Consider the following 13080-nt stretch of genomic DNA (forward strand, 5'->3'; position numbering starts at 1 on the left):
TATGTTTTCTTCTTCTACATTCTACTTTCTAGAATTACAGGTATCATACTTTAGCAGTAATCCTTAAACCAAACATAAAGGAAGAATAAAATAACAACATTGAAATACAAAGTAACAAACACTAATATTTCAAAATACAGGCAAGAAACTGCAACACCTTTTCCCATTCCAGCAGAGGAAAAATAAAATCAATCAGCAGCTGAGATTCCAGAGTAAAATGCACCTCAAATATTAAAATCCCAGAGTTGTTTCCTGTTAAAATGTTTTTAAAGGACCTGCGTGAATAAACCTGGTACTGCAATGCTATTTCAGAGGAAAGATGCCACCACTAAGGAGGCCTTCTTCCTAGTGGTCACCTACCTCACTGAACTTGGCAGGAGCACATAGAGGAGGACTTCTGAAATAAATCATAAGGTTTAAATAAGCATATGATAGAGAAATACATATTTCAGGTTATGTGAAAAATGAGTTACAAGGAACTTTAGCCCTTTTCGCAAATGGAGTTCATTCTCTACAGCTACACTTGAAAGCAATTTAAAGGACTGAATTTTTCATATGGAAAAACTTCTTTGCCAAACTGTATTAAAATGCTAAGGTCTGTCATATGAAGATGAAAAATTGGGAAAGGGGAGACTCTATCTGGGTCTTAGATGTTGGTTGAATTAGTAATTCAGTTACAAAACTTAGTTCTTGATAATACAAAATTATATATGATGTATATAATATTTTTTTGAATTTTTTATTAGATTTATTAGATTTAAAAAAAACATGGGGACAACAAACAATACAAAAACATATACATATACCATCCACATACATTACAATAACATACACAAAACAGCTTTCAATTAAAAAGACTTCCGAAGTCACCTAATCGCTGATTCATAAGTCCAGTATCTTAACTGTAGTATCTTCTTTTACTATGTTCATACCTTAATGCATGCCCTTCAACTATATATGATCTTTTTAATGTATTTGTAATATTTATGTCACATTCCATAATATAATACAAAATACTGTAATACAAGCTTCTCTTTCAGCATCTTTATAGCTATACATGTTCGATATGCTTTAAATAATATTACAAAATGTTGTAGCTTCATCCAAATTTTGTTCTATTTCTCAGTATATTTCCATATGCTCTATATCTGAGTCTTTACCCCACTTTTCCTTTATGTAATCTATTATTTTTCCGCATTCATCCGTTTTAGTGTCTTTTGCTTCTCTATTCAATTTTTTTGACAGGATATCTATTTCCACCATATCTAATAATTTGATAATCCATTCATCTATATGCACTTCCTTCTTGATTTTCCAGTATCTTGCATATACCAATCTGGCTGAGGTCAGCATGTAAAATATAATATTTCCATATTTTTCCTCTAATTTCGACTCTAACATATTTAAGAGTAAAATTTCTGGTTTAAATGTCAGTTCCACACCCAGTATTTCGTTTATCTCATCACATATTTCCCTCCAAAATTTTTGAGCAAACTCACATGACCACCAGAGATGGAAAAAAGTGCCCCTCTCTTTGTCACATTTCCAGCATGCATTTTCTCTCATACCATAAATCTTCCTTATTTTGTCGGGCGATAAATGCCATCTGTATATAATCTTTAAAAAGTTTTCTCTAATGTCCTGGCTATTTGAGTATTTCATCCTCTTTTTCCAGGATCGTTCCCACTGCTCTAATAATAATGTATGCCTACAGTCTTTGGCCCAATTAATCATATTTTCTTTTATTAGATCTTCTTCTGTATATATTTCTAATAGTTTTTTATATATCCTTGATAAAGGAGCTGGTTTATCTGACCATATAATTTCCTCTAAGTCCGTTTTCCCATTCATAATGCCTGTTGTTTTTTGGTCCTCTATAAACCTGGATTTCATCTGAAAATAAAGAATCCAACCGCAATTAAATCCTTTTGCTCTTATTTGTTCAAGTGTTTCTAATTCATGTCCATTTTTAGTTTTTTTCAATATATTTTTGTATATTAACCAATTTTCCTTCCTTTGAGCGTCCGTTCTAAAAAAAAAAGCCTCATATGTCGAGGCCCATATAGGTATTTTTGGACATATTCTTTGTTTATATTTTTGTATATAATATTGTGCATTTTTGTTTGCATAGTCAATATAATATACTGTATATGTATGCTGGCTTGATTTTAATGCAGATTGTACTTTTCTAGTCTCTGTTTGTAGTAATATAAGCACTTCTACATTGATTTTGTGAAGCTCTGAAGAATATTGTAGCAAGTGTTGTTGCCATGATGATGTGAGTCCCTTAAACTGAGACACTATACAATTCAAAGATGCTGATACAGTTCAAAGATTCAGCTTTTTGCGAAAGCTATCTCACAAAAATAGCCTTACAAATTCCAGTTACTTTGGGAATTGCATCTGATGAAGTAGATTGCATGTACTTCATCAAGGTTCATGCCCAATAAAGCCCATTGGTTTTTTAAGTATCACAAGACTTTTCCCCCTGTCCCTGACTAACATGGTGATCCACCATCTGTCTACAAATGGAATTAAGTATAAACAGAACTGAGCCAAATTTTTGTGAAATGAGTTTTCATGTGAAAACGTATGTTTGATGGGGGGGGGGGCCTTTGTTGAACAGCTAACCAAAATTCATGAAAATCAAAAGCCTTCCCCTATTTTATCTTGCCCCTGTTCTGGGCACTAATCGTGCCTCGGAAGGAGCTGTGCAGAAGCTTCTATGGGATACTTTTAAGACATTGCAGAACAATGCAGTCTCTAAAGTCCTGAAGGTTAGGACCAAATGAGCTGCAGAATCCTGAGATTACCTGACTGTCCTGTGGAAGACTTTTGACCTGGTTTAACAAGCTTAGACACAGACCTTTTGTGTATTCTTGACAAGCTCTGCATTAGCAACTTTCCCAGACCTGCTTGTGGTCACATAGGCTTAGAGGACTGATATCAGAGAGTCTATAAAGCAGGAATGGGGGAAAAGTAGCACTCTAGATTGTTGGCCTACATCTCCCACCAGCCCTGGCCAGCATAATCAATTGTTGCATTCCAAGATTTGGAGGACAACATGTTCCCCATGCCTCTTATTAAGCAACTGTTTCAAGATCATTCCTGATTGCTGGAAGTGTTGGCACAAAGTTCTCATTCCATGTAGTGCTCTAGCATTCTACTTGTTTATATTGTGGTTTTTAAAGCCAGCATGCCTGGCTTAATGTGATATCTGTAACATGGACATTCTTTCGGTTCTGATCTTAGCCTGGACCTAGTTTCACTTGGCCCTCCAAGGGCTTAGCTGAGGGTGTTGATTTTTGGAAGAAATACATTCTGGTGCTTAGTGACCAAAATGCCTTTACCTGCAGATCACAAGAGTTGAGGTATAAGAAGAGGAATTATAATACTGTAACAGCTTACTCAAAAACGTTGCTATTATTACTATAAATTACAAAATAAAATCATTTTATTTAAAATTCAGTGTTCAGTGTATCAGCCAATGTTCCTAATACAAAAATCTCCTTTTGTAGCCTTTCATGTCCCCTCGGTACCCAGGAGGTCCACGACCACCTTTAAGGATACCAAACCAGGTAACAGTCCTTTTATTAAAGAGTTGTAAATGTCAAGAGAATGTTTCAGTTGAAAAGCCAAATTCAGCAAACTTTCATTTTGAGTGCAATAATGTATACAAACTACAAAAATAAGAGTGATACTTGACTGGGACACAATACCACATGTTGACCACAATGCTAGCTTTCTCAAACATTTCAAATTTTAGTGTTTCTTAGTTTTTTAATAGCAAAAAATAGTGCTGTGGAAGTTGAAAAACCAGATGATGTAACATGAGCCTTCTTAAGTATTGTTGAGGTCAACTGTGCCTTAAAAATGCTACATGAACTTTAGCATCCTCCCTTTTACCTAATACAAGTTTTAGCGTTCCCTCTCCCTTTTTTAAAACTGAAGACAAGACATAAAATGTTCCCTGCTTGTTTTGGCCATGAAACACATTTTTAAAACTCTTGCTTATCAGGCAGAGCAGCATAATTTAAAAGCTGAAGAAGAAATATGCTACCTATCCTTAATTTCATATAGGAATTTAGTTTTGCATTGGAATTTAAATTAGTAAAACCTGTGCAATGCTACTATTCAAGAATGCTTCATTTTCTCTAATAATAATAACAATAAAATAAACTAGTAGTGCAGTTTGTAAGAAATGAGGAAAATCAGATCTAATCTTCTTTAAAATGTAAATAATCAATTTAAAGGATAATTTAGTTTTAGGTTGAATGTGCTTATATGATTCTAACATTGATTTTTTATTTTTATTCTTTTAGTGAAATTACAGTTTTTTCTTTTCATTTAAAATTAGATTGCATTTAAAAAAAGAAGTCATATCTATTAAAATATAATTGACTTTTTCTGTTGATATACTTTATTTATAGGCACTTGCAGGCGTACCAGGAAGTCAGCCATTATTGCCTAGTGGAATGGATCCAACACGGCAACAAGGTAAACAGTATTATCAATAAATTAAAACATATAAATTCAGACGTATTTTGTCATAATATGTTCAGCTGTTGGGATGACAGGCAAAAATGGGCACTATTGTGGTATAGTGGGTTACAAGTTCCTGTCATTCTTTTCATGTATATCTCAAGGGCACAGTATGAAAGAGATAAACTGTTTTACATAATTGTCTCTCGGTATAAAATGGACAACTGCTATGCTTTCATTTAGAGTTCTGATAATTTTGTTTTGCTGTGTTAAATGAATCATGACAGATGACAGAACTGAGTTCTATATCTTATCAGATATCTTGATATGAATTAATAAGAATTTTTATCTGTAAGCACTTGGTGATTCAGATTTATTACTCACCTTACAGTACTTTCCTTTTTCTAACTGGACATTTGGTAACTATTGTCATTGTTTTAGTATCCAGTATAATGATTAAATAATTAAATAATTTATCATTTATTATCTATTTTCATAGCAATGTTCTGAATAATTTCAAATTTGAAATATGTCTTATAGCTACATATTATTTAGCACTGTTACTAAGTTACAGTAGTTTTAATAAATTAATTGTGTAAGTTTTAGATTCTTTAATACCATTTCCTTAAGAAGTACTGTAGCCAAGGGTCCGTTTAGGGGAATTTTATTATTATAGTTATTAGCTCAATATTGCAAGAGGAGGGCCTGCTACGACGGCCCTTGCAGAATTGTCTCCTGTTGTGTATACGGAGTAGACCAGGGGATCCCAATAAATGGAGCTGAGACAAATTGTAATAACTAAATGTCTATTTTATTGAAAAAGGGGAAAGACACACTAAATGCACGCAGTCACACACACATTCAAGGCTCAGGAAAATAGGTTGGAAATATGGAAAAGATGTTTAGGCTTTGCTAATGGTATACTCACCAAGATGTAAGCTTCCTCCGGGAAGCGGATGGGGTGTGGGTTACTGGGGCAAGTCTGCTCTGCTGCCTGGGTTTGAGCTGACAATGTCGGCTACCAGATCAGGGGTCTGACTGACGTGGAGTAAGTTAGACCTTTGAAATGGCGCGCCGAGGAGAGAAAACTGAGGTCTTTTAAGGGCGAAATCTCGCCTGAGGGCAAAGAGGTTTGGTGATTGGAACAAAAGGTGTCTGATGGCTGTCTTTTACCTGGAAGTTCTCTTAATTGTCTTCTGCCTGTCGGACAATAGACCTTGAGGGGAGGGGGAGTTGGCTCTGATGAGGGCGGACATCTCATTCTCTTCTGAGATCTGATAGTCTTTTGGCGACTCCCCAAACAATGCAGATGTTAATGAAGGGGTTACCTCATTGCATGCCATCCGGCTCTGTGGTCAGGCTCTGATCGTGCTTTTTCCTCATGTCTAGGGGCCATGCAAGGCTATCCTTGATATCAAAATCTATACAGAGCACTATGGGTAACAGTACTTAACAAACCTGATTTTTCTTTACGTGTGTGGGGGGGGGGGGTGGGGAACAGTTCTGATTTGTGAACGGTTAGTAGGTAGCTTGGTGTTGATTTATTCATTTATTGAATTTGTATGTTCATTAAATTAAAAGTTCTAAAAGAAAACTTTTTTATTTTAGGTAATTCATGCAAATGTTGTGTCAACCATAAAAAGTTGTTTCAAAAACATATTTTAATTCATTAATATGATCGACCAAATTAAAGTTATAGCCCTAAAGTACTATTTCATGTCTTTTTCAGGTCATCCAAATATGGGTGGACCAATGCAAAGAATGACTCCTCCAAGAGGAATGGTTCCACTGGGACCTCAGGTATATTGCTGGTGTTACAGTTCATGTGGTCACATTTAACATAATTTCTATTTTTCTTGTGTAAATAATAATACCATAATGATACTAGAGTTGTGCAGTACTTGTAGTCGCTATGTGTAAAAGTGTTATTTAGCTCAATTTGTTTTTGCTTTATCCTAGTTTGGCTAGAACAAGATGCAGCTAGTTCAGTATTCTTTTTTCAATAGCGGCCAGCAAGAGTTCTTAGGTAGTTATGGATAGTGCATGAAGACATAATTGCTGTAGTTTGTTTCCAGCATCTTATAATTAGAAATAATACTGCTTCTGTCCCTTCACGTATTAATTTCATGACAGATCAATAAGTACAGTTCTTGAGTTAAACTGTAGTAGTACATTGGTAAAGAATGTTGGTCCTTTTATTCTTTACCTTCCATAGTCATGTATTGTTTTCCCTTTACAGAATGTAATTTAAGAAACAACAACAGGAAATTTAATTCAAATGTAGCATTTATTTTCTAAAAAATGCATTGACTTCAGTATTTCTGTTTTGCTTTAACATTAAATTAAGCCACATTAGTTATTTCTGGGAGAAATTCAAAATATATTTGGAAAGAAAATCAGGCAAACAAAACAAAATTGTTGATCTCTTCCTATCTTCCTTATGATCATGAAATATTTGAGTAAGGAACTCTATGTGATTTGCCTTTTTAAAATTCCTAACCATTTTGACATAACTGTTAAATATCTATCAAAGGGACCAATAATCACAGAATTCTATCATATTCTAGCAAAGAAACAATATTCTACTTGATTAATAGAAGGAAATAGAAAAGTATGAATCAGTTTTCTAACTGGAACAAATTATATGGAATTGCATGAATTTATGCTTCTCTGTGTATCACACACAAAGCCTGGAGCAACAAAATTTTGCGGTCTTGATAAACGAATATCAAAGAAGAACTCTTCAGTGAATTTAGAGAATGAGTATGCTAAAAGATCTTGTAGCACCTTTGAGACTAAGGACCGAAATAGACTGTCAGAAAGGGCAGCTTGAAGCCACCCATTCCAAGGGCAGATTGGGGCTGCGGCAACTGCACACCATCCACCTTGAAGCCACCTGAAAAAGGAGTGGTAAAGAACTGCTTCTTTTTCAGCCAGCAAAAAGAAGCTGGCTTCATTCCACTCAGGCAGCATGCAGCATGCAAATGCTGCACAGCCGGAGCATCATGAAGCTACCCCCATGTAAATGGCTGGGTGGCTTCCAGGCAGCTTCCAGGCAGCTTCTGGGCAGCTTGGAAGCATACGGCATGTTAATGCCACACTCTCAAGCCACCCAGAAAGCGACTTAACTTGCCGGTCTGTTCCAGCTTTTAACTGAAAGGAAGAAGCTGGTAGCACAAGGACCTCATGTGTCTGAGGAAGTAGGCTCAAGTCTATGAAAGCTCTTGGTGGCAGCATCTATCTTTCGGTTAGTCTCAAAGGTGCTACAAGATCCCTTTGCATACGGATTTTCATACTAACACGGCTATGTCACTGGACTTTAAGAGTTACAAATCTTAACATTTTATGATCAAAGTATAATGATTAAGCTTACAGAGTAGGCCATGCAAGCCACTTTCAAACACTAATGATTTGCCTGTGTTTCCTTCTTAAGATAGAGTTAACTCATCCTCTCTTCACAATGCACATATGATAGTATAGTGCTTATAGTAAGAGTACAAAAGGGCTAAGCTGATCATGGTAGTTATATAAAAAAAGATGAGAGATGAAAGCATATTTCAGTTTTTTCAGATAAATAGCAGTTTCTAGCATCTGTTGCTATAAATGGTGCGTTGCTGTGAAACATTTTGGTAATGTATGGAACATGGCATGTTTCAACCATGATTATTCATAAACATATTATTACATTTTTTTTCTGAATTCTGGATAATTTTCTAGCTCATTGCTGTAAATTACTTATTAAGTAAACATAGCAGCGATCCTAGTTGATATAAACTCAAATAGGAATTGTGCAATCCTAGATAATGATGAAGAATGATGGTAATTTTTTTTCCCACCCATGGTATAAGCACATGCTGCTGACACTGAAACCACTGGAACTCTTAATATGAATTAACCCTCCTCCAATTGCCTTTCTCTGAGCAAGTTTTGTCACATTTTCTGACTTCAGGAGTGTTTTCAGGTGCAATATCTGAAATTCCTAAACACCGCAATATCTAAACACACTGACCCAAAATACAAGTTTGCATGAGGTGGAGCATTTGTTCTGAGTAGCAGCCACACTTCTATCTTTCTCTTTGGCAAAATATGTAACCAGCACCATTTCTATGTTTCAAAAAAACTACTAATTTAAAACACTGAAACCATGTTTTGATACCCTCTCAACAGGAAACAAACATAAAAGCCAGTTGTTTTTATTTATTTGCTGGGAGACCTGACATTATGGTGTCCAGAGATAATTTCTCCTCCCAAAAATAAACTAGTCTCTGCTGAGGCAAATGCCTCCCAATGGAAGGTCATCCTTTGTGCCAGCCACCTTACAGACAACCAGAGTATGTCATTTCAGTGCTGTTGTAGTCCTTGCCAAACAAGTTTGCCACACATGGTGCACCATCTGCTGGATTTTGTATCCACTGCAGCCCTGCAGCAGAAGTAACAGCTTCATCTTGATGTAGATGCTTGCTTGGGCAGGTCTAAGGTGCATAGCCCTGATCTGTCGCAGTCTTCTTGATGGTCTGGCTCAGATTTGTCACATTGTGTTCCCTTCACTGTATTTCATAACACATCCATTTGTGTCCAAGATGGAGGTGCCACCTTCCTTCCAAAATACAAGAATGATAGGGAAATATGTTTGGTGTTCACCTTTTTTTCCTTTTCTTTTTCTCTAACACTTCTTATAGGCCCCATACTGACAGGCCAAAATAAAGCTGCTTCAAGTGACTTTGGAGGTATGTTGTTTAAATGATGCATGCATCCTAAGAGTCCAGAAGCTGCGCCAAAGCTGCGCTCCAGTCCTTACGACTGGAGCGTGGCTTTGGCATGGCTTCCAGACTCTTAGGATGTATGCATCATTTAAACAGTATACCTCCAAAGTGACACTAAGCAGCTTTATTTTGGCCTGTCTGTATGGGGCCATAGTGTGGGAAACTTCTTGACCCTAATTAATTCCTGTGTTCTTCCATAGAAGAAATGGTGGCTTCTCCTGACTGGGGCAAACCTAAATAAAAAGTGACTCTCGAGGACTAAAACTTCCTACCTGAATGGATGAAGGTTAAGGCAGGTTTTTTTTTAAAAACAAAAACCAAAACCAAATAACTCTGAACTTCTTAAAATATTTTTAGACTAATGAGTCAGCATTCATAAAATGGCTATTAAGTCTGGCCCTCACTGACACTTGTTTTAGCTAACATAAATATGATAATCTTCTTGAATTAATTAACATTTGTAAATTGTGATTACTACACTTGCTTTGATAAAATGATAAGACCATTAGGAAATGCTAAATAGTTTTTCTTTTAAAAAAAATTAGAGATACTGTAGCAATAATAATAATTCTTAAAGTCAAGACACTAAAATCCTGAAAATGAATGGTGCTGGCCTTATCCAAACAACGGGTGTGTAGGGAAGTCATTAACCTGCTGTCCTTTCTTTCCCCCCTCCTCTTTGGTTTTGTTTTTTTGTTTTGTGGTAGTCTGACCCTTGGTTATCATTGCAGAACTATGGAGGTGCAATGAGACCCCCTCTGAATGCTTTAGGTGGCCCTGGAATGCCTGGAATGAACATGTAAGTATCATAATGTGTAATTAAAACATTTACAATAAGGATGATTATTGTATCCTGATTGACGTGATGTTTGTGTGCATCTGTGGTGTGTATATGTTCTCAACACAGTGGCTGATTAGTTAATACTGATGTAACAAAATATCATAATGTGAACAGGTTGGCTGTTTATCTGACAGCAAATAAAGCCTTACATAAAGGCTTTCTCACAAGCTAATATAGAGAGGTTTTGTTTATTAGTCTACATTTCATGATATATATGTGGCATCAGAATTCAGCAGTTTAACCACAGCTACACTTTTTGAAAATTCAGTCCCACATAGAGCATGTTACAGTAATCTAAATGGAATGTAATTAAAATATATCTCACTGTGGCCAGATCAAGATTTATAGAATCATAGAGTTGGAAGAGACCACAAGGGCCATCCAGTCCAACCCCCTGCCATGCAGAAATCTAAATCAAAGCATCCCCGACAGGTGGCCATCCAGCCTTTGTTTGAAGACCTCTAAGGAAGGAGACTCCACTACACTCTGAGGAAGAATGTTCCACAGTCAAACAGCTCTTACTGTCAGGAAGTTCCTCCTAATGTTGAGGTGGAATCTCTTTTCCTGGAGCTTGCATCCATTGTTCTGGGTCCTAGTCTCTGGAGCAGCAGAAAACAAGCTGGCTCCCTCCTCAATATGACATCCCTTCAAATATTTAAACAGGGCTATCATATCACCTCTTAACCTTCTCTTCTCCAGGCTAAACATCCCCAGCTCCCTAAGGCGTTCCTCATAGGGCATGGTTTCCAGATCCTTCACCATTTTAGTCTCCCTCCTTAGGACACGCTCTAGTTTCTCAATGTCCTTTTTGAATTGTGATGCCCACTGAGGGCAAATTTGATAAGTATCTAGCAGCAGGAAGGAAAACCGGTCCAGAATATGGCCTACAGAACAAATCCAGCTACAATTTTGGACAGACTTGTGTTTTCCGAGGGAAACATGAAATCTTGAACTATGCCTAATAAGCACGCTTGATAACAAGCTGAGAGGACTCAAGCACCATCCTTCAGACCAGCTCAGACAGCATAGGTAATATGGTACACCAGTAGAATCTGTTCTGTTCCAGATACCCAACTTAAGTTACCTGCACTGCAACACAAGGCTCAAGATGAAGGGGATGGAATCATGGAAGTCCTCTGTAATTCCTTCTCGCCATTCCAAGCATATTTCATTCAATCAGGTTTCTCTAATACTGCCCAAGTTGGTATGTGTATCTAGAATGATAATTTGGATGACTGTTGTTTTTCCAATTCACTGGCTTGGCATTTACCAATAGCATTTTCAACCCAGTTCATCTGTGTCAAACACCATCCAGACAATATGATTTGGGGAACATTATGGAGACAGCCAACACCCTGTTTCTCTTACATCTATAACTGTCCAATTGTTCCATCTCTACCTGTGCCCTCTGCAGTTACAATTACTGTTCCCCTTTATGCCCTTCCTCTTTCTAAAATATAGTCCACCACCACCGCACAACAAGATCAGCTATAATTGCTCTGATAATAAACCAAATCAGGAAGGGAAATGAGCAACACCAAAGTTGTTTGTGTTCACCCTCCTTTCTCAGCCAGTCAAGGATCTCAACCTTATGTTTGCACTTAAATGTCCCTTGCAAAGGGGCAGCCCTGATTGCTGTCACTCCCTTGAGCAGTAACCCTGCTAAAAGCTCGCCCAGTCATCTTATATGAATTTTACCCCTTGTACAAAGCCAATGCAATTTTTGGATGGGAAAAGGTGGGGAGTACTGGTTGTAAAACTGTCCAATGAGAACATAGAGTTTCTGTAGGCTGCAGTCATCCTGGATAAGAGCAGATAACAGCAATCCACCAGCTAGATATATACACTCTGATCTCTGGCCATTTTTGGGGGGTAGCCCTTCTTATCTCATTTCAATGGATCTAAAAAGTAGACTTCAGGCTTCTGGAAGGTTGCATGATTGAGAGGTAGAACTGCAGCATCAGTAATAGCTAGGGTTGCCATATCCCGCCCCCCGGCGGGACAGTCCCGGTTTGGGCGGTGCCGTCCCGGTCGTCCGGTTTGGCGCCCAAACCGGGACGGCCCCGCCCACCGCGGCCCCCCGGCTCCAAGGCTTGCTGCAGGCCTGGGAAAGCTCTCCCGGTTGGAGCTCCAGCCGCGGAGACGCTCCCTTCCGGGCCCCAGCGAGGCCTTTGAGGCGCCTCCGCGGTCGGAGCTCCGGCCGCGAGGGGGCCTCCAAGAAAAGCCTCCGCGAGGCCAGGGAGGAGGAGGAAGGGCCGCTTCCCACCGCGGCACATCGCGCGATGAGGGGCGGCCCCCGCCTCCTTCCCGGCCTGGGAGCCGGCCGAGGCTTCTCCTCAGGCCCGGAGGCAGAGGAGGCCGCTTCCGCACTTCCCACTGCGCGATCTGCGCTATAGGAACAGCTCTCCGCCTCTTCCCCTTCCCGCCTGAGAGCCGGCCTAGCTCTCCTCTTCAGGCGGGAGGAGGGGAAGGAAGCCGGGCAACCACGCAGCGGCATCGCCCGCGATGCCAAGCTTCCCCCCGCCCTTCCCGGCCTGAGAGCCGGCCTAGGCTTCCTCTCAGGCGCGGGGGAGGGGGAGGCCCTGCTTGCACCGCGGCAATCGCAGCGATTCCCAAGCTTCCGGCCCCGCTCCTCCTCCCGGCTTGGAGAGCCGGCCTAGGTGTCCTCCGAAGCGGGAGGAGGAGGAGGACAGGGTTGAAAATGTAGGCCTTTTTTTTAATTTTCCAGCCAGGAAAATAAAAAAAAAAGTCCTACATTTTCAACCTGGTCCTACATTTGTCCCGGTTCGGAGGTCCTCCATTATGGCACCCTAGTAATAGCAGTAAATAGGCACAACATCCAACATTCCTTTTTTGTGTTGGGGAGATCATGTGTAAGTCCGTTATAACCATAATTATATAGAGGCTAGAATCATGGTGGATAAATACATTCCTGAGTTTAGGAGAGATAACTTGGCATCCCAAGCACAAAACCTTCTCTGGCACCAGCACAGC

At 39.0% G+C, this 13080-nt stretch overlaps 1 protein-coding gene across 1 annotated transcript in view; it reads left to right on the top strand.

The window, feature by feature from the left end:
• The window catches only part of SSBP2 (single stranded DNA binding protein 2), a 208353-nt gene that overhangs the window by 169950 nt on the left and 25323 nt on the right, over positions 1-13080 (top strand). The window contains 4 exon segments of the mRNA XM_042447811.1: positions 3519-3578; positions 4431-4497; positions 6212-6282; positions 9977-10044. Coding sequence (XP_042303745.1) covers positions 3519-3578; positions 4431-4497; positions 6212-6282; positions 9977-10044 — 266 coding nt within the window.

This window comes from Sceloporus undulatus, chromosome 2 (assembly GCF_019175285.1).
Source record: "Sceloporus undulatus isolate JIND9_A2432 ecotype Alabama chromosome 2, SceUnd_v1.1, whole genome shotgun sequence".
Classification (NCBI taxonomy): domain Eukaryota; kingdom Metazoa; phylum Chordata; class Lepidosauria; order Squamata; family Phrynosomatidae; genus Sceloporus; species Sceloporus undulatus.